This window comes from Thunnus albacares, chromosome 23 (assembly GCF_914725855.1).
Source record: "Thunnus albacares chromosome 23, fThuAlb1.1, whole genome shotgun sequence".
NCBI classification, from domain to species: domain Eukaryota; kingdom Metazoa; phylum Chordata; class Actinopteri; order Scombriformes; family Scombridae; genus Thunnus; species Thunnus albacares.
The window spans coordinates 5,814,219-5,836,651 of record NC_058128.1 but is presented as its reverse complement, the minus strand read 5'-3'; the positions used below and the strand labels follow the sequence as shown (position 1 = coordinate 5,836,651).

The 22,433-nt window shown below is 40.3% G+C and overlaps 1 protein-coding gene and 1 long non-coding RNA gene across 3 annotated transcripts; one reads left to right on the top strand and one right to left on the bottom strand.

Annotated features, from left to right (window-relative positions):
- Positions 1–146: 146 nt before the first annotated feature.
- Positions 147–5,959, top strand: atp5f1c (ATP synthase F1 subunit gamma). 2 transcript variants are annotated; one of them, XM_044343182.1, is made up of 9 exons: positions 147–240; positions 761–795; positions 1,732–1,863; positions 1,952–2,159; positions 3,554–3,697; positions 3,813–3,877; positions 3,974–4,129; positions 5,171–5,267; positions 5,826–5,959. In XM_044343182.1, the coding sequence occupies exons 1-9, from the start codon at positions 200–202 to the stop codon at positions 5,827–5,829; spliced, it is 882 nt and encodes a 293-aa protein (XP_044199117.1). In that variant the 5' UTR covers positions 147–199; the 3' UTR covers positions 5,830–5,959. The 2 variants fall into 2 exon arrangements, with proteins under 2 accessions (XP_044199117.1, XP_044199118.1); XM_044343183.1 differs by lacking the exon at positions 5,826–5,959 and having other exon boundaries at positions 5,171–5,271.
- On the bottom strand, positions 5,881–22,144 carry LOC122975029. The gene is made up of 2 exons (XR_006400546.1): positions 20,628–22,144; positions 5,881–12,340 (listed from the first exon to the last, which is right to left on the bottom strand). It is a non-coding gene; the product is annotated as an uncharacterized LOC122975029 (long non-coding RNA).
- Positions 22,145–22,433: the final 289 nt, after the last annotated feature.

Below are 22,433 nucleotides of genomic sequence, written 5' to 3'. Positions count from 1 at the left end.
AGCAGGGTATTTTTTTTTATATATCTTTTAACATGTCTGGAGGAGATCTTTACGTTTTGGAAGAAGCATTGCGTTTTAAGTCACGTGTTGAACCGCTTCTGAACGATTTTTCTATCAATCCCTGAAGGCAGCATTCGTCCATTTTGCCTGTTATTTGCGCCTGCGCAGTCCTGCTTGTCTGACCTTCATAGGACTAACCATGTTCGCGAGGAGCAGCCTGTTGGTTTTCGCCCCACAATGGTAACGTTTAAAATACCTTAAATACTCTCACACCTTTATTTAACTGTATCTTACCTGTAGATACTTAATATAGCTGTGTGATTTAGATGAAGCATGTAAGGTACAGTCAGTAATACTACAGTTATTGAATGCAAGGACGTGCTAACGTGGAGGCCGCGGCTAATGAATGACAGCACAGTGAAGTTCAACCGGCTAAACAAAGCTAACTTAGTTAAGAGAACATTTTACCAATGAATGACTCTAAAGAAACACTTTAACTGCAATGACTAGCAGTAACACTAAGGCTAACGCAAAACTAACAATGTCAAAGCTTTCACTGTCTTCTAACTTTCCAAGCTAAGTGCGCTAGCTTATTTGCAGCGCTAGCAGCAGCAAGCGCCTACTGTATCTTAAAGTCCTTCACGTTTAAAATCCAATTAACCTATGCTGATGTTATGTCAATGAGCTGATATATGTGCATGATGATACTGCTGCTTTAAGTTTGCAGCTAAAGCTTAAATGCTCTGTTTTCTGTTCACAGTGGGCAGGTCAGGAACATGGCTACCTTGAAGGACAGTAAGTACTTTTGTGTACCTCACACTTTATATGCAAAGACAACAACATAACATCACAATAAATACTGTAATCTCACACTGATGACGCCCTTGAAGCAAAATTTGAACAATCAGTGTCAAATCCTTGCAGGTCCTGAAGGTTATATCTGACTCCATAAATGCATAATTCTTCATAAGGATTCATTTGTTAGCAGCATGATGACAGAAAAACATGGTTTAAAAATTAAATGAAATTACTGACAAGTTACCACATGCAATAAATTCTCCCTGCAGGATAGACGTAAAAAGTCTCAACTAGCTCATATCCACTGTGATCTATTTTTGGGGGGGAAGGTGATTATGCAAGAAACTGCAGAATATTTTAAAAAGACATGCACTAATTGTAATGAGTGATGCCGAAGTGGTGAACCTGCTCTATTTTAGTAATTCACAGAAGGTTTGATATGATTTTCTACAGATTGTGCATGTTTGCCTGTAAAGAGTGAATCATCAAGTTGCCAGAATTGTGAATTAAGTTTAGTGTGATGTAGAGCTAAAATTGTTTATCATGGTATATGTAATTTTATATCAAGATGTTGATATGGCATTATATATTTGTAGTAAATCTTAATTGAAATTGCAAAACTGTTTTATAAATACAATAACCAAATAATAAGACACACCTGGAGTAATAATGTAATGTAACTCCTGTAAATTTAGTTATAACAGGAAGTCCTGCTCATTGAATTACATACTAATGAAAATAAAACCAAAGATATTCAATGGATAGATACCTTGGTATAAACTACACAGTCAAATCTTTGGTGGGTGACAAATTCATAACATCTCACTGTATATATATATTGTCCTGTCACCTAAATCTAATATGTGTATACATCATTGCAGTCGCTTGTTCTATCATGCTGGTAACTGATCGATTGATCCTTTTTTCCTTCAGTCACCATTCGGCTGAAGTCCATCAAGAACATCCAGAAAATCACAAAGTCCATGAAAATGGTGGCCGCTGCCAAGTATGCTCGCGCTGAGAGGCAGCTGAAGCCCGCCCGTGTCTATGGCACCGGTGCTCTGGGTACGTATGCGTTTTATCTCTCAGCGGAGTAATTACTCACTATGTACGAGCTTCTATTTGATTCCGTTCGTCGCTCTCTGTTCTCCAGCCCTGTACGAGAAGGCCGACATCAAAGTGCCGGAGGACAAGGCCGCCAAGCATTTGATCGTCGGCGTGACTTCCGACCGTGGGCTCTGCGGCGCCATCCACTCCGGTGTGGCCAAAGCCATCAAGAGCGAGATCGCCAGCCTGACCGACGCTGGCAAGGAAGTGATGGTGGTCAATGTGGGAGACAAGCTGAGAGGCCTGCTGCACAGGTACGTGTGGAAATAGAGCTTTCTGAATCCTCCTCTTCATGACATTGATGGAGGAGATGAGGCTGTTTCAGTGTCGGGCTTTACTGAGGAGATGTTCAGTTGATGTCAGATGTGTGTCCATGTGCTACCAGTCAGTCTAACACTGAAGATGGTGGACAGTTGTAACTTGATTCTCTGCATGGTGATGCAGCATTTTAGGTCAGAGTTTCATCTCTTATATGTATATCTGATTTGTTTGTTTAAACCTTTATTTCACCAGGAAGTCACTTGAGATCCATTTAGAGCTCCAGTGATTAGTCAATTAGTTGATTGACAGAAAATCTGCAACAATCTCTTTTTAAAGCAAAACATTTGCAGCTTCCAGCTCCTCAACTGAGGTGACATTGTGGTTTTCTTTGTCCTCTGTGATGGTGAACTGGATGTCTTTGGGTTCTGGACTATTGATTTGACAAAACAACACATTTGAAGATGTCAATTTAGGCTGTGGGACACTAAAGTTATACTTATTTTGGATATTTTTTTAGGCACAGCGATGATCGATTTAATCTTAAAAAATACAGCACAATATGAAAGGACCTTAGACGCATGAAAGAGAGAAGCTTGACTATAAAACAGTTACATTATTAAATGAAAATATTTTAAATGTGGCATTTGAATGTCTGGTATGTTTATTTATTCAGCTGTACAGACAGGGAAAAAAACATTTTACAGAGATAGACGGCAAGTTCACCGAGACTGGTACTGGACACTAAATCTATATCAACTCATTAGAGCTGCTGGAGTATTGCAGCTCTAATGTCTTGTTTTTTCTCCTTACTGAACAAATTAGAGAAGCCTTCAGACACTCCTGCAGGTTAAGCTGGACTTAAGGAACACATTTAGGGCAGACAGACTCTAACACACTCACTATAAACAGGCTTTAAGACATTCACTAACCTAGCAACATTAAGGCTACAAACAACCTGTAGTGCAACACTCTGTGTCGATTTTCCACTAGTAATTTATCCACACAAAAACAAGACCCGAATATAAGACGACTCCACCTTTTCAGACGTATTTCCAGGAAAATAAACCCGCCTTATATTCAGATCAATACGGTAAACTTTCTGAATGTATTTATTCATGTAGTGGTCTTTTCTTTATAGCCTCTATAGTCTCTTTATTCCAGTGTTGTCATTAAGAGGTCGACTTTGCAGCAGGAATATTGGTCGGCATTTGGCAGAATAACTAATAATCCATCACTCAAGCCGCTCACTCTTGACTGCGGTGGGCGTGATGTAACCGAGGCAGCTTTACAACTCATACTTACAGCAAACACCAAAATGTAGATGAAAGAATTAAAAGTGTGTGGTAATAATTTTACCGTAATGATAATTTCTAATGTTCCTCATCAGAACTCATGGCAAGCACATCATGATGAACTGCAAGGAAGTCGGCCGCAAGCCCCCCAGCTTTGGTGATGCATCCATCATCGCCACCGAGCTGCTGAACTCTGGATACGAGTTTGACCAGGGCTCCGTCTACTTCAACAGATTCAGGTAAGATGACTCTTTTCTCTACTTGGATCTGTGTTGAACTGTTGTTGAGAGAAAGACTTGCTTGTTTAAATACTGTATTGATCAGAAAATAAACCTCGCTCTCCTCCCGATGCAGGTCTGTGATCTCATACAAGACCGACCACAAGCCCCTGTTCTCTACAGAAACGGTTGCTAACGCAGGTACTACTGTTGTCTACGGAGACACTTTCACACAGAGCATCAGGTGACCCAGTCAGAGATACTGATTATATGTCCCCCTCCTCTCTCCCGTAACAGAGACCATGGGCGTCTATGATGACATCGATGCTGATGTGCTGAGGAACTACCAGGAGTTCGCCCTGGTCAACGTCATCTACCTGGCCCTGAGGGAGGGCTCCACCAGTGAGCAGAGCGCCAGGATGACCGCCATGGACAGCGCCAGCAAGAACGCCTGTAAGGACAACACACACACATGTCCTCGTTCCTGTCATTGATGGCGCCACTGGTCTAGTTGTAGAAATGCTGGGAAAAAATATTCTGAGCTAAACTATTAGTAAATTAATTTATTAGACTAGTGACAGAAAAAGAAACTAACAAATTTGATAATTAGTTCAAATTCAAATAAGCTTTATTAGCATGACAGATCAGAAAATTATAAACATTGACAGATGATTAATAATTATACAATAATATTAAATACAATATAATAAAAGGCATTTTTACAGATGTAATCACAAAAACATTTACTACAGAGCTTAGTTCATTATTGAAGTTATTTTTTTTTTTTTTAAACAAAAGTGCATATAATTCACTGGTCCCAGCTTTCTAAATATGATTTTTATGATGATAAACTGAACACCTTTTGGGTTTTTGATAAAACAATTAATTGACTGGCATTTTTTCAGTATTCCAGACATTTTATCAATCAAACAAGTAATCAATAATGACAGTATTTGTCAGTTGCAGCCCTAAAGAGATGCTTTTTCCTTTTCTGTAACTTAATTCTCTTGAACTCATTTTGGGCTTTTGGACATTTCACAGATTAATAAGCGACTAATTGAGAAAATAATCGACAGATTAATCAATAATGTAAATAATTGTTAGTTGCAGCCTTAATTTTATCCTTGTTGCCCACCCCTAGTTGAACCATGGTTGCCATAGTAATTTAAAAAAAGGAAAATCCTTGATGCACAATCTAACCAACATACTTTATTTGAATCAGTGCAGGTTATAAAACAGTTTAGCAAGACATACAGTGTATTATTGAGCAGTTGGAATCATACAGGAAATCAATGAAACATTGGTTAATGTAAGATTTTAGATAACAGGAAAATTTTGGTCCCAACGTCTTTATCAGTTTTTCTTTCACATAACTTCACATCTTATAGTTTAGTTTGGAACACGTGTTCATTGTTAGATTTTCCACAATAAAGATTTACATCTGGCATTGATGGATTGATTGATGTCTCTCCTCTTCCCCCCCCCTCCTTCCAGCTGAGATGATTGACAAGCTGACCCTCACCTTCAACCGTACCAGACAGGCCGTCATCACCAAGGAGCTCATTGAGATCATCTCTGGAGCCGCCGCTCTGTAAGTCTTTTCACCTTTTTCACGTCTGCTACATTTTTCTCACCATCCTTCTTTTTTAATTCTGTCACTCCATTTTTTTTTCTTCTGCTGTTCATTTAAGGATTTTTCCTCAGCGATTCATCCCCCTTCATTATATTCCTCCTTTCACTCTGCTGACTCCTCTGACCTCTGAGGCCCTCTTGTTTTTTTTTTTTTTCCTCTTCCCTAAAAGATTCCCTCTCAACTATGCATGTATTTTAAATTTCCCAAAGCGTTCATTCTTTCATGACTAATTCTCCTCTGACATAATCTGCTCCTCCTCACTCTCCGCTGAACTCAGGAACTGAGGCTTGTCTTAACAAAGGAGGTAACATTGTAGACTGTAACGTTAGGATCCCTCCTGGTCTAGTTTGACGAGTATCTTAGGTAGAAGTGTGCACCATAGCTCTTTGATATAATAGACTAGACGCCCTTTAGGTTTACAGAGTCTCCAGCTTGTTAAACTGTCCTCAGTCAAGTCTATAAAAGGCTGGTTTTTGTTCTGCGTTCTTATCCTTTTTATTCTTCTTTCTTTTGCAGATAAACGGACGAGACCATCGTTCCCCGTTGACTATAGCTCTTCAAAGTACTTCAGACAGTTGTTGTCAAGAGTCTATGAACATTTGTGCTTCTATTTGTAAAATATATGGAGAAAATAAACCTCTTACAGAGAATCCAGTCACTCTTTCATCTGTCCCTGTATCTATCTTGCCTCCTAATAAATACTAATGACTGATTAAAGATGAATGTCGATGCTTCACTCTTAAGTCGCCGTCATTTTCAAGGTCATTCATCAATAGATAATCAGTTCGTAATGTATCTTGATGCAGAGTTTAAATGTCTTTAGATGCAAGTGTAGTTGCTGTACAACGCCGGCCAGCAAGTGAAGATATAAAATAAGAAAAACATGCAACTATCTATGGATTGTATCTATTATTTGTTGTGTAAAAACACACAGAGGATGGTCAAATGGCAGTAACATAGTTAAAAGAAAAAACAAATTATACCTTCAATAAATTCTACCATGTGAAGCAATTGATGTTTCTTTTTCAGAGGTTTTGATTCAGTTCTGGTAATTTTCAAGACTCTGTTGTGTTTTTATTAGATTTCATGATGTATATTTTTAGTGGTTAGTGATTGTTATCCACTGGATTGATGTATAAATGACCAGATAAGAATATATAAGTGGTAAAAGTTACTGTGTTTGTAATATTTAGCAATTTTCACATTACAATAAGGAGTCACATTTTCCTTCAGGATCTCTATGGAGGAACAAAAACCTCCAAATATACCCTACATGAGCTGGATTTAACCAGCACAGCGATTTTTTTTTCTCCCCCCAAAAATCAAATATCAGTGTTTTTAGGGAAATACTGCGTCGTCATGAATTTATTAAGTTGGTCTCCTGTTTTCATCAGAAGTTGGATATCGCCTGAAACGTTTTATCAAAAATTGACTTCAATTTTAAAAAGTTCAGCAAGTTTGCTTTTTTGAGATAATTATCCTTACTTTCTGATTTTCTGAGTTTAATCTTTGGGAATCTTTTTTTTCCCCTACGTGTCACTAATCCTCTTCGATAATCCTCAACTCTAAATTGTCATTTCAGTACCATTTGTTACCCAACTAGGACTGGTTGTTAAGCAGGTAGTAAGTGGCAATAAGTGTTTGGAAGATCAATTGGAACTTTTAGTCCTAGTTTAGTTTGATTTATTTGACAAATCATGAAACATACATGACACTTGAACAGTGTTGGTATAACACCTTTTTGACGTTATTTAAGCATTTTGACTTGTAAATCTGACTTCTAAGGGTCTTTGGTTCTGACCTTTGAAGCCTAATTTAACCAGTGATTTTATTTCTACCTTGAGAGCGACTCTCCCTCCAGGTTTGGAGGTCCAAACTACGCAGCAACACGTCAGTTACTGAGTGTATTTTTGGCCTGTGATCTGGTCTGTTCAATGGCCTTTTTATCCAGCAAATTTAAAGTGTAGCTGTTAGTGTGGAAGAAGATACAACAATCATCCATGCGAGCGACTGTAGTCTTGAAGCGGGATCCTAAAGGTAGTCGACTGAAGGATTGCAGTGTATCATAACCTCTGACCTGCTTGTGGAAATGGAAATACAATGTTTAGTGGCAGAGTTCAATGAATAACATCATCATTTGTATCTCAATGTGACAAGAAGATTGGTTTTCTTTGTGTAATTGATCAGCAGCAACAGTACAGCGGTCGCTCCAGGCAAAGTTTGACTGACAGAAAGACGATGTTGGTGTTGGTGTATTGAGCCAAAGCCCAGCTGAGCTTCTTCCTCACCATCCTTCCCTCCTTTTCCATCCTCAAGACACTGAACAGTGCGAGCCACTAAACTGCAGTTAAAAGTTTGTCCACCAGGCTGCGCTGTCTGATAAGAAATGTGTGGCATCTCAGTCTTGAACAGCAACCTGCAAAAGAAACTCAAAGGGGCCATCAAGCAAAATAACAAGGTGTAGTTTGTTTTACTGTATGACAAAAGGTTTAGTTCGTGTCAATTGATCCGCTATATTCAGATTTAATACCCTTTTTTTTAACATATATCATAAAATATTGACATTATAATTTCCTAGCAACAGCCGATGCCAAATATAGGTGCTTGTTGGTTTGCATTTGTTATTATTTCTGTGTCCGTGTAGATGTATGCTTTTATGCATGCCTGCATCTGTGTGTGCATGTCTGTGTGTGCATACATGTCCTGCAGGCCTTGTTTGTCTATTGTATTTGTGCTTGTTATTGTTTACTCCTGAGGGGAGTGGGGAGCGATTGCATCTGAACACTGAAATTACAGCGATGCCAGACTCTGATAAACGCAGTCAGAGAGCAGAAGCCTTCTCATCTCCCGCTCGCTGGCGAGGTCTGGCAAAACCCACATCACATGGACGGGTGAAGAGAAGAGGGTTTGGGGATTTTTGCAGAGCCTTGTTGGCAAATTTTGGAGTTTTTCAGGGTTTTGGATGATGGATAGATTGGGAAACTGAGAGCTGATGGTTCTTCCTTTGAAACAGGATTGTGGGAACTCTGGAAAGTTCAATCATTTTTTTTTTCTTCTGTCTTGATGCTTGTAAGGTAAACAGTAAAATTAGCACAATGCTACAAGTTACTCAGAGCTGATTTTAAGTCTTTTGAGGCATGTCCAATTCAACAGTCAAGTCTTTGAGGTCTGAGCGCTGACCATTAAATTGACACGGCATTTGAACAGGTTTCCTGACAAAGCTGTGTTAATAGTGTTCTTTCTTTTTTACATGGAGTAGCTGAAGTTTTTTCAATACACAGGCCTAATAATTCAACTTCAAACTGCATGGCTATGCAAGACAAGGCCTGCCTTGTCGCTTGTCTTACTGATAAAAAAATGATTTGGACAAGTTTTGGGACTTGAATGTTGTAGTTTTCAGGTATCAAGTCAAGTTTTAATTCCCACAGCAGTGTGCAGAAGTAGTGATAAAAGGCCTGCGTTGTGTGTTATAATATACCAACTCTTGGTTGTGATCCCCCCTTGGTGTTGGTGGGTCCACAACATTGCTGTGAAAAGGGTCTATGTTGCCAAAAAGGCTGCCTAAAGTAATTGCTGAGATCTGGAAAAACAGTGATATTGCTACAGAGAGGTCAGATAGAGCAAGAAACCAGAGCAGCCAGATGACTGAAGCCAACAGACTATCAAAACCACTTTATTTGGTAAAAATACCTCATTGCACAGGAAAACTGTGCAAACTAGCAAATACAGTAGGTCAAAGCTGTACCAGAAGTCCTTCTGTAAACTGTTTGGGAAGTAATTTTACTGTTAGGCCTACTCTTATGTTTGGTTAACATACAGGTTTGTTTAAAACTTTCTTGTCTCTTGCCCTGTCAGACTTCTTTTTAGAGATGTTTCTGTGTCCCCGGATCTCAAACCCTAACTTTTTGAGTAACGTGTTAGTGACAGGAATTATGTCCAAAACTGAAGATACAACCCAAGTAATGTCAATTGTTGAGTGTAGAAAGGAGAAACAGGCTAATTTGCGTCCACATTTTGCCGCCCAGCAGGGGAGAGTCGCCTTAAGTGTAACGTTTCTCTTGCTATATAAATGCCATCATGACTTCATCACGTCAGCATGTGGCCAGTACAGCTCTAACGCTGCAAACCATTGTACTTGGAACTCGGGAAGAAAGACCTCTGACACGGAAAAGTGTGATGGAATGATCATTCAAGTCCGAATTCGAAGTCGGGAACTCAGGACAACTCCATCTAGCCTGAGTTCGCCAATAGAAACACGCCTGACATCACTTCATGTAGTGTTTGTGTTGTGAAACGTCCTGTAACAACTTTGTGGTTGCCATTTCCATGTCCATTGATTGATTTATGCTTGATAAAAGTCTTTGTGAGCGTGCAGTACTTGCCTAATTCACCATTTGTCTTCACTAATGGCACTGTGGTGATTGATATGGGGCCTCAGTAGATGCTTGCGAAGTTTGGAGACTTGCATCAGTTTGCTGCAGGCGTCCATGTTTTCCAAAGCAGATGCACTGGGACGCATTTGGATTGGAAGTCAGGAATTCGAAACTATTGACTTCCAACCTATATTGGATTTCAGCATAACCATCCCTGAAAAATAATAACAGGATTCACTCGGCAGGGAATTGTGGCTGAAAAACCAGTTTAGCACAAAGTAAGTAAAGATGAAGATCCAGAGGTATTTTTCGAACATAAAAGTTGTGTTTGTACGTCGTGGAGCTGAAGCATAGTTTTCACATGTCACGCATGCTAGTTCTGGTCTGTAAGGAACGCAAAAGCATGTGCGCGACCAGCCGCTCATTTGTAACACATGTTACATTTGTAACTGCCTAGATTTGTGAGCACAGCTTGATTAATTTTCCCCTTTGTTTGCTTGTTTGTTTGCTCTTCCAGAATGTCACCAAACAGGGGAGAGGAAGAGAGGGTTAGTGCCCAGGGATGTGCTAGAAAAAGCATCAGAAGAAGTCATCAGACAGGGTCTCTCTGAACGAAACGTGGCTTATTGCATATGCCATGTCACTCTGTACAGGTATTATAAGGCAGGGATGAGCCTGGAGGAGAAGGGGAGTCAGGAGCTTCCAAAGTCAGGGTGTACGAGCCACTTTAGAGTCTTTTCAAATCCGCTAACTATGTAATCAATGTACTTGCCAACAAGGAAGGACAGGAATGCAACAGCTGTTAAATCTGGTAAGTTTTAATAATATCATTATGTTTTATACATTGTCTGATCACATCCTTTTTATATTATCACCATAAAAACAGTTGCTTGACTGAAATATTGTTGATTTGCCATGAAAACTATTTGTTTAATGCTGGGTTTTTTTTAGCAGTGTTACAACAATAGCTCACGCTGTTACAACCGAGACTCACATGTGCTTCGATTGTAACAAGGGACAGGGTCCATTTTCAGTTTAATTCCTCACGACTTGTTTTCTCCATTGAAAAACTTTAAATGGTTTATGATCGCAGACACATGTGGGTCGTTTGCCTGAAAATATTACATGTGAAGGTAAAAAAAAAAAAAAAAATCTCTGAGTAAAAGAGTGAAAAGTGAAAAATGTTACAATTATGGCGATGGCAATTATGGCAGCAAACTGCCAGTTATAAGCCACCGACTAGACCGCTTCCAACAAAGAGGAGAAATAACACAATAAACTGTTATATCTTCCGTTATTATGTTTTATGATGAAACTGGAAAGGTGTGTAACTCTGTTAACGTGAGAGTGATTTGACAGCATAATGAAACGGCTCAAACATCTGCGCGTGAACGACTGTGAAGAAAAAAGACAAAAAGTGTGTGTGTGTGTGTGTCTGCAAGAGAGCACGTGTGTGTGATTCTGCATTAAAAAAAAAATGTATAAAGGTGAGTGTGTGTGTGTGTGTGTGTGTGTGTGTGTGTGTGTGTGTGAACGAACGAGTGAAGACATCTGAACATTGTGTTCGGGGGCCCCGCCGCCGCTCTGTATTAGCTTCACCTCGTTATCGTTATCGCCCTCCTCCATTGTGGCATGACGGGCGGAAAATGATTAGAGGAACAGGTGACAATGGAGGCAGAGATTTCTGCCTTTACCCGGGGCAGCGCCACTGTCAGGTACAGCAGCATTACACTCAAAAGAAAAGAGGCGAAAAAAAAAGAAGAGGGGTGCCGCACAAAAGAGCTCCTTTCTTACTTTAAAACACTCACGTCTTCTTCAGGAGTGCAGAATGGGTTGGGAGCCAATTGACTTCCCTCCCTTACTTTCGCCATCCTTCCATCCTTCTCTCAGGTAATCACAGAGAGAAGAAGAAGAAGAAGAAGAAGAAGAAGAAGTGCAGCTTTGAAAGAAAAAGACTCACCACTCCTCCTCCCTCCTTCTTCTTCTTCTTCTTCTTCATTCTCCACTCACTCCTTTTTTCTCTGAACAGACAGGAAGAGGGAGAGATAGCGATGAAGGAAGGAAGACAGGAAGCGAGGCCGAGGCTGTTTCCCACGTCGACATGTGCGTGCACGTGTGAGTGACTCTGATGTAGTAACGCCAGGGCATTATCTCATTCAAACCCCCCCCCCACTCTTATCTCAATGCATTCCCCTCCCCTCTTTTCTCCACCTCACCCCCCTCCTCCCCCCCCCCCTCCAGTCTTCCACAAAGCTATCTGCTCCGTGGACTTTTCTGACTATTTATGTCGGACAAGGTCAGGATCGTTTAAACCGCTCTGCCTCTCTCAGCCCCTGCAGATGAGATAGCGCGGGAAGGAGGGAGAAGCGATCGATTCCCGCCGCCACGCAGATTTATTCCCCTCCCCTCTCCCCTCCCTCCTTCGTTCGTTCCCCCCTCTTCCCTCTCATTCTCCCAACGGGGGTTTGCACCAAGGCAGGAGGGGAGGGTTACCATTGCTGCTGCCGCCGCCGCCAGGCTCATCAGTCTCTTTAACACCCGTGGCGTTTAAAATACAGTAGCAGCCCTTAAACTGGCCACTTTTCTCTGGTCCAAATGAGAGCCATCCTCTCATCAATCTGGCCTGCTCAGGTTTCCGAGGGGCGTGAATGGTGAGGCCTGTTGAGAGAGAGAAAGAGGAAGAGATTTAGACGGGGGAAGTGGCGGTCTGTATCATTCACAGGGGTGTTTTACAAATGAAGTGGGGCACTTACTCAAGCTGAAGGCTTGATTGTGAAGTGGGCTGGCTGGTAAGTGGGACACTAAACTAGTCTAACTAGAGGAGAATAGGTTTTTGAAGGCCAGTAAAGATGCTGATATTTTGGGATCAAAGCTGCAGAAAGCAGAAATATTTTGTATCAATCTCAAACTCTTCATCTTCAAAATCACAATTTTAGTGCTAAGAGCTCTTTGCTGTGATGTCTGTGGAAGGTTTTCTGTTATGTTACCAAATGTTTTGTCTGTTTCAATAAGGGGTCTTTAGAGGTCCAACTGGTACGTCATAATCAAGACCCATTTGGGGACTTGATTTGGACCAAACTATCTGTTGGGTAACAGGTTTATGTGCCAATACTTAAGGGATTAGAGTGACTTCAGGGAGTCAGACACTCCTGTTGAGGCATTTTGGTCCAACTTTTAACACGGTAAACCTTTCCCAAGGAACAGCCAAGACCAGCATGATGAAAGTCGTGTGACTAACAGAGGCAGCGCTAACGGTAACTCTTATTACACTGTTAGTAGCCAACAGTCTGACTCATAGATTTTTTTATTAAAATCTCAGTGTTTAGGAATGAAATGAGTGGGTTTCATCATTGATGAAATCAGTGAGCAAAAAACGTCCAATACTACAAGCAGGTAAAAGGATAAAATGCTGAACTAATTTCAGGATTATGAATTATTGAAAATAAGTAAAACTACCATAATCTGTGTCTCAAGCTGATGTCTTTGTTTTGAAAAGTTTAAATTTTTAACTTTCAAGGGCAGCTTCTTCACTAGTTATTTGTGGTTTCATCTCCTTTGCTTTTTACAAGTTTTCCTTAATAAGTTGTTGCCCTCCAGAAAGTCTTATTGACGAATGTGTCGGATCATAAACTCTGACTGTGAAAGAACCAAATAATCTTTTTTTTTTTCACAACAGTTCAGTCCCCAGACCTTCATCAGGGAAAATTCATCAATTAGGTCTGAAGATGGAAATGTTGTGAATAGAGCTGCAACGATTAGTTGATGAGTAATCGATTAGTCGATTGACTTAATCAACCAGCAACTAATTTGATAGTTGATTAATTGTTTTGAGTTATTTTTTTAAAGAAATATGTTCAAATTCTCTGATTACACCTTCTCAAATGTGAATATTTTCTAATTATTTAGTCCTGTATGATGAGAAACTTAATATCTTTGGATTGTGGACTTGTGTTTGGAACAAAAGAAGATGTTTGAGTGTTACGTTGGGCTTTTGGAAATGATGATCAACATTGTTCACTAATCACTAATTGATTAATAAAGAAAATAATCTCAAGATGAATTGATGATGAAAGCAATCATTAGTTGCAGCCTTAGTTTAGACTAAACCAAGCACAAGTGATTGTCAGTGTGCAGGATTTTCTGGTTCTTTTACAGCACAAGTCTTATAATGTAAGTAGCCGAGCTAGCTACGTTAGCAAAAAGGTCTACTGATGCGTTTGACTATCTCAGTCAGTCATGTGACTTCTCTTCTATTGCTTATCAGTACCTCAGCTCTCCCTGGCTAGCAGTGCTAATGCTAACATACAACTTATTTTTTCTGTATATTCCTAATAAGTTGCAAACACATAATCACATTTATGCTAAAACGGGATGTTTAGGTTGTAAAGTTTTTATGCAAAAAGACAAATAATCCAAACAATTAAAAGACTTGTGTTTATCTAAGATTTCTTTTTTTTTAATCTTTTCAGAGCAGAAATGGTCATAATCATTTAGACTCTGTGAGACAGAAACTCTCCACTGAAAGCCAGGACGACACTAATATTAACAGTAAAACCTATTCATGCACAGTGGTGTGGAATCTGATCAAAACGTCTCATTGGAATCATGAATCTTGAGGGTTTCTCATAGACGGCCAGCGTAGCGTGACGCAGCTTGTCGCTGGCTTCGTCTGAGCGAGTGTTTTGTTTGTGAGAATACTTACAAATGTCTTCTTCACCGTGTGTGTGTGTGTGTGTGTGTGTATATATATATGTGTGTGTGTGTGTGTGTGTGTGTGTGTGTGTGTGTGATCTCCCTGCCACTCATGTCTTGGGTTACTGTGTTTCTGGCTGTATGATAGATGGCTCAGCCCAACCTCAGAGCCCCCAGCCTGAGCCGCCGGACAGCATGTCACTGCCAGTTTCCGCCAACTGAGTGTGTGTGTCTGTGTTTGAATATGAGGATGTGTATGTGTGTGTGTGTGTGTGTGTGCTTGGCCAATTCCGACTCCCCTATTGCAACAGGATAGGTGGGTAAAGATGGCCTGGCAGCGTGTTTGTATGTGTGTGTGTGTGTGTGTGTAGTGTGAACTGCCTCGGGTCTGCGTCCTGCTGAGTGTGGCGGCCCCAGCCCTTTCCTGTCCAGACCACACGTCTAACCAAAACCCAATGTGTGTGTTTGTGTGTGCCAGAGTGTGTGAAGACAGTCTGTCATTCGCTTTATGATTATTTTTCCTCATCCGTTCATATATTGGTTATTTCTTCTGATTATCTGATGAATCGTTAAATCTATTAAGTGTCAAAAAATAGTGAAAAATGTCACAATTTCTCAGATTCCAAAGTTTTCAAATTGCTCGTTTGGTCCAAATTAACAGAGAAAAGCAGCAGCTTGAACCAGAGATTAATTATTATTTAATCTTATTTTTTATATTTATCATCAATTACATTATGTGATACGATTGGAAAAACAAGAACGAGCTTTCAAGCCAACATGGACGAGAAGAAACTTTTACAGCTGCATGACAACTTCATCTGCTGAGGAAGATCATGTTGTATGGACAAAAAGCTTCTGACCACCTACTAAATGGACCTCATGGTGAGATTTTTTTTTTTGCTGCCGGATAAATTTCTTAAATGATTAATTGATTATCAGAATTACAATCAATTTATCAACTGATTGTTTTGTCCCTGTTGCTCCTCTATAAAAAGTCCATCTGCTCGCACGTTTTCGTCTCATTTATCCATCAGCTTTCCTCATCTGATAACATGTGATGTACAAGAACAAGTGATTAATTATCAATCTTTTTTTTTTTGTTAATTCAATAATTACATTGTGTGATGTGATTGAAAGCTCCAGAACAGCTACTAAATGGACCTTGAGGTGAGATTTTTTTTTGGTTAACAGCTGCTTTCCAAGTAAAGAAAGAACTTTCTATTCAGACTATTATGAATAAGAAAAAAAAAATTAGATGAGGAAGTTAATGGGATATGATAAAAAGCTCCGGAACAGCTAATAAATGGACCTTATGGTGAGATATTTGTTTCCAAAGTCAAGAATGAACTTTCAACCCCGACGACGGCTTTTATTTTGATAAACTCTCCAAAAGATTAAGTTTTTTTTCCTGCTTGATACATTAAAAAAAAAAGAAAGAAAGATAATTAGATAATCAGAACTGTTGTTGATTAATATTTTCAAGTAATTGATTAAAAAAAACATCCCTTCCTGTCTGATAATTTCACTTTTTTTTTTTTTACACTTCAACTTCTCTCCCCAATCTGTGATTTTTCTTAAAATAGGCTGCGAGATTTCGCCGCCGATAGCCGACAAACGAACGGCACCTAGAGGAGAAGCAAAAATAAGTAGGCTAGTCCACCCCCCCCCCCTCCTCCCCCCTCCCCCCTCCACCCTCCTCTTCTTCTTCCTATTCTTCCTCCCTCTCCAGTGCTGCCAGCAGACAGTGTGTTTCTCAGCGTAGTGGAGATTATAGCCGGGAATGACAAGCACGCCGTCTGATACCATATCCGCTCTGAATTACAGATCAGCCCTTTTTAAATGATATTTTAAATACTTGCTGCAGGCTGCGAGTTTTCACAGGGTCTTATTTCATTGTTATTATACTAGTACCATATTTTTGTTAGAAAATCAGTGTTGGCGCTTATTTAAATGAGGGAGAGTGGAAGCCGATATACACTCCAGTGTGTTATTTTACTGTGCCACTTTGGAAAATCCCTCAGTACACCCCCTCTCCCACCACCACCCCCCCCCCCCTCAACTCCTCACATACATCCACCAGCCTCCTTTTTTTTATGTGTTCTTGGTGGGAATTAAAAAGGAGCCCTGTGAAAAGGACAAAAGAGAAAGGACAAATTGTAATTAGTTTGATTTTGTGTGTGTGTGTGTGTGTGTGTGTGTGTGTGTGTGTGTGTGTGTGTGTGTGTGCTTGGCTGTGAGGTTGGTGTAGCCCATTAAGGGTTAGATTCCCACAAAAGACTGAGGCTTTGATTACCTCTCTCATGTGTCGGGGTGGTGGAGGGAGGAGAGGGGAGGGGGGGTGAGGAGGAAGAGGGATCGCTCAAAACCGGGTGCGGCTTTGACTTGAATTGTTTCACCGTTGCTCATTTTGATCATTGAATTAATATGGGATAGCAAAAATGTCCCTTTGTTTTTTTTTTTTTTCTTTCTCTCTGGACAGACAGGCATGTCAGGATGTAAAGAGGAAGAGGAGGAGAAGATGCAGTACTCGCAGTGGCGTGCTGGGTGGTGCTGTTGCCCCAGCGATGCACCCGCTTTTGGATAAAAAGGTCCCTCGGTTTCAGTCGAAGGCTCTGAGCTCTTTGTGCTTTGGCCTTTCATGATGGGGTTCTCTGGAGAGCAGAGGATGGAGAACGACACTCCTTCCCCCCTCTAACCCTCTCTCTCTCTCTCTCTCTCTCTCTCTCTCTCTCTTCCTCCCTCCCTCCCTCGCTTCTCTGCTGGAATACACCCCAACCTTGACATATTGAGAATGAAAACGACGGTTCCACATCCCATGCTCGCTTGTTGACAGCGTTAACACTCTTTTCATGTGTGTTTTGATAGCTGAAAATGAACCATATTAGAGTGTTATGAGAAATTATGTTTAGTGTGTGTGTGTGTGTGTGTGTGTGTGTGTGTGTGTGTGTACGAGGACATGCATTGCCTTACGTGTATGTCCACATAACTCAATTTTTTTTTTTTTAAGACAGAAAATCATTTTCGTTTGCTCCCACGCGTTAAATTCACATGCACACACACTCACATACACACACACACACACACACACACAACACTAATTGTGCTCTTTGTTTGTTTATGGTGTCTGAGAGAAAAATATGTAAAATAGGCCCAGGGGAAGGAAAATATAGCCAGTGGGGCTAAACTAACAATTTAACCCTCCCAACCCCTGTCTCACCCTCCCAACTGCTGTCTCACCCTCCGTGTATCCTCCTAACTGCTGTCTCACCCCTGTAGAGACTCTTTTCTTACTCTCTGTATGCCTTCCTAACCAGTCTCACTCTCCCAACTGCTGTCTCACCCCGTAGAGGCTCCTTTCTTACTCTCTGTATACCCTCCTAACCAGTCTCACCCTCCTAACTGCTGTCTCACCCCTTGTATACCCTCCTAACTGTTGTCTCACCCCTTGTATACCCTCCTAACTGCTGTCTCACCCCCTGTACACCCTCCTTACCAATCTCACCCTCCTAACTGCTGTCTCACCCCCCATATATCCTCCTAACTGCTGTCTCACCCCTTGTATACCCTCCTAACCAGTCTCACTCTCCTACCTGCTGTCTCACCCCCTGTTTATCCTCCTTACTGCTTTCTCACCCCTTGTATACCCTCCTAACTGCTGTCTCACCCCCTGTATGCCCTCCTACCTGTTGTCTCACCCCTTGTATACCCTCCTAACTGCTGTCTCACCCCCTATATACCCTGCTAACTGCTGTCTCACCCCCATATACCCTCCTAACTGCTGTCTCACCCCCATATACCCTCCTAACTGCTGTCTCACCCCTTGTATACCCTCCTAACTGCTGTCTCACCCCCTGTATACCCTCCTAACTGCTGTCTCACCCCCTGTATACCCTCCTAACTGCTGTCTCACCCCTTGTATACCCTCCTACCTGCTGTCTCACCCCTTGTATACCCTCCTAACTGCTGTCTCACCCCCTGTATACCCTCCTAACTGCTGTCTCACCCCCTGTATACCCTCCTAACTGCTGTCTCACCCCTTGTATACCTTCCTAACTGCTGTCTCACCCCTTGTATACCCTCCTACCTGCTGTCTCACCCCTTGTATACCCTCCTACCTGCTGTCTCACCCCTTGTATATCCTCTGATGCTGTATCAACCCCTCCAGCAACAATGTGTGTTTTTAAATTATGTGCATTTATGAGGCAAAACAATGTATCTGTATTCAGGCTGACAAACTAATTTAAAGGGTGTGTGAGAATAATGACAATAGTTTGTACTTTGGTGAATGGCTCATGGTCAGTGTATAGTTGTGATATGAAATATTTTTACAGGAGGGTTCAGGTAATCCGGGTGTTTGAGGACTATATGCAGCTAATATTTTGTACTGGTGTTCAGTATTTTTAAAATTTCATGTCAAACAATTTCTGTAAACTTACAACTTCTGTTTTAGATTTCTGTTGTTTTCCTTTTGAAGTAAAGAACATCTTGTAACAGCATTTCCACCACAAGACATTCAATACTCCAGTGAATCCCACTGAATACACTCATACTGTTGCTAACGTTGATGCTATTGTTAGCAGTTATGCTATAGGTGATATTAATAATAATGCGTGAGCTCCACCAATTCACATCATGGCAAACAAACTTTATACCTAAACTGTTCAATCCTTCATCTAACAACTAAAACTACTCATTATATTGTTTAAATCCCAGAAGAACTTTCAACTGTCATGGCTGACTATTGACACAGAAATGAATGCTTACAGACCTGAAAAAGTATTCATATAAAATGTTATGAATTAATACTTTTAAAGGTGTCATTAACCACATTTTATGACAGACGATGTGACTTCATTCCTGCAGACTTTTTATGCAAATTATATGACTTATTACACATCACTGCTAATATTAATAGTAATAACAGTAAAACTGTTGCGCTTTAAAGACACAGTAGTAGTAATAACGGTACTACTGTAACAGAGCTGAGTTGAATTTCTTGCAACAGACATTTGGACTCGTCAAGCACAGATGTAATTAATAATAAGACCCTGCTTACTGGAACACTTACACGGACCCATCATTAAATGGTATTTGAGCCTTTCCTGCTACTTTTACAAGTCAAAACATCTGCTTTGAAAAAGATCTACACTGACACTAATATGCTAATGTTAATATTAATACTGATCGTTATCGTCATAGTCATAATTCTATCATTATTAACACTGAAACTAACAATTATCCATCCGTGCATCCGGTTTCTGAATCTGATCGACTCACTGCAGTGCATTTCATTCGTGGTATATTCGTGTTCACCAGTATTCTCAAACGGATGGCCACCTGCTCGGACCAGATCTGTTTTAAAACCACTGGTCTGAGTCTGAACAATAAAGTGAATAACTGCACAGACAGTGGAAACAGACCACTCTAACCTCTGGCTCCAGTGGAGTCCTGCTCTAATGATGCTCACTTCCCGCTTATTTGTGGTAAGCGTGTTTGTTTATATGTGCCCCCGTGTGTATGTGAAGTGTATTTTCCCATCAGCGCTTATGCCATAAATGAAGAATTGGCTCCTCCGTGCCCTTATGAGAACCATTATATGTGCAAAGGTATTAGAAGAGAATTTATTGTGACACATAGCATTCATGGTCGTTTATGCAGCAATTAGTCAACGCCTCATTTGTTGACTGGTTTTGGTTTTAAAAAATGAGGCATGTCACACAATGAAACGAGTTTGCGCAACTTCTTCTCAGCATCTGAGACAGAATGTGTGTGTGTGTGTTTTTTCCAAGGTGGTATGTGTGTGTGTGGGTGTGTGTGTGTTAAAGTTCAGATTCAGTCATTTTGAACTGAATCTGCGGATTGTAAACATGTGGTGCTGATATTCAACATCTTTAAATCTAGCCTTTCTTGCACCCTTTAAAAAAAAAATATATATATTTTTAAACAATTTTAATCCTCTTAAGGGTGGAAAAGTGTCTAAATCAGCATATACGTCACCTGACACCAACACTCACATTGATAAAATTCTTTACAGGATACCAACTCAACATTACTGCCCACTATCTGACATTTAATGCCCTCACACAGCTGTATGTATGGGTGTGATGCAGTGACTCATCCATTGATTCCATAATACGTGACTTGACTTGACGTGTGAACGCTGAACATCAGCATTATTGCATCAAATAAGGCAAGACTCTTTCCTCCCCCCCCCCGCCCCCCTCCTCTCCATCTCCTCTCACTCTCATCATACCTTTTCAATTATCCTCTTCCTCCTCCTGCTCCTCTTACGCTCCATCTATCTGCCGCTGTCCTCTCACCTCTTCCACAACTCCTGCTCCGAGGTTTCATTTTCCTTCTCCGAGACTCCATTTTCTCTCCCCTGTTTCCTTTCCTTTCCCTTCCCTCTCCTCTCCTCACGCAGATAAGAGCATGTCCAATTAAGGCACGACCCCACTAGCATGAAACACACATATATATATACACAAAACATACACATGCATGAAAATGATTAAAAGCAGAGATGTATACTGTACGTGAACTGATACTCGGGTTGAACCGGCACACGTACGTCCTGTATTTTTGAAGCTATGGATCGCCTGGAGGCCTGAAAACCATTGAATCAGACATTTTTCACTTTCACTTGCATATTGTCACGGCTCGGCAAGAACCTTGAATTTTAAAAATGTCAACTTTGTTTGAGAGCTGTAAGAAAGAAGATTTACCAAAATGTAAGTTGTAAAAATCTCAAATTTGCTGCTAAAAATTTTATTAACCAACAGAAGAACATGGAATATAAAACACAAGGAATTACTTTTAGACATATTTTATGCCAAAAATGTTTTAGAGGAAACATATTTAATGTGTGAATTATGTTTACTGGCAGTGTTTCGTGTCCTTGAAGCATGCAGAAGGGGGTTTTCATGGTGGACTGTGGGCATACAAAGCTCAGGACTGCTGTTCATGTTCAGTTTCCTACATGTTCATGGTTTTGGTAAAAATAAGTAAACGTGTCTGGTTTCATGTTACTGTTGACTTTTTCAATATTTAACTCCACGAGCCAATATTGTAGGAAGAAAAATGAAATATGTTGTCAATTCGTGTTTTGTTGACAGTTCAAGTATGACCGTTTTGTGATGGTTCACTTATTTAAGAATTAAAATCAGATTTTAGGCATTTTTCTTTCTTTCCAAATATACTTGCTATTGCAGATTAGTAGTATATCAGAGCAATTTTTAGGAGACATGTTATCAAGTGAAGATGTGAGAATTATAATTACAATGAGAGACTAAAACATTGATATTAGAAGATTCTGAAAAACCCCGGATTACACTCAGTGCCTCTTTATTTATGTCCAATTCCAGCTCGTTTGAACCACACATCACTACCGTATGCTTCAGCATCATTCAGCATTGTTCAGCATTGTGCCTATGACAAGTAAACTATGGTTAAAAGTGAAGGTACGGTTAAAAAAAATAAGCTAACTTTAATTGCAGGTTTGTGACAGGATGTGAACTCCAATCTCCTGCATGAGTCTGAAGTGCTACATGAACATCCACGTCGACCTCCACACATAAGCGAGGGCTTCCTGTATTGGATGTAAATCATCAATCATCCAATATGGACATAATTCTTCAGATGCTGGGTTGAAAAATTATCCAACTTTAAGTCATGAGGTTTTCATATGATGACAACAAAACGATATTAGTTTAACAATTTGTATTTTGTGGCTGATTTCATTATTTTTAGATTAAAGCTGCTAAAAGTGATATTTTGAATCGCTATGTTAAATTTTGGGACCTTTTTTTTTGGCATATTCAATCAATTTTCAACTTTTTTTGTCTTTAGGAGGCAAGTACAGTATACCAATAAAAATAATTATAATGATATAATAAGAGTAATAAAGAAAAAAGCTTTTACTCTCAAGAGTTGAATTTGATCAGAATACACAGGTTGGGAGCTTTCTTGAAGACACACACACTCAGAGCTTTTAGGGAGGTAAATATTCAAAGCCTGTAGCTCTTTGTTCCCACACTTGCACACCTTTTCCCAGCGCCTC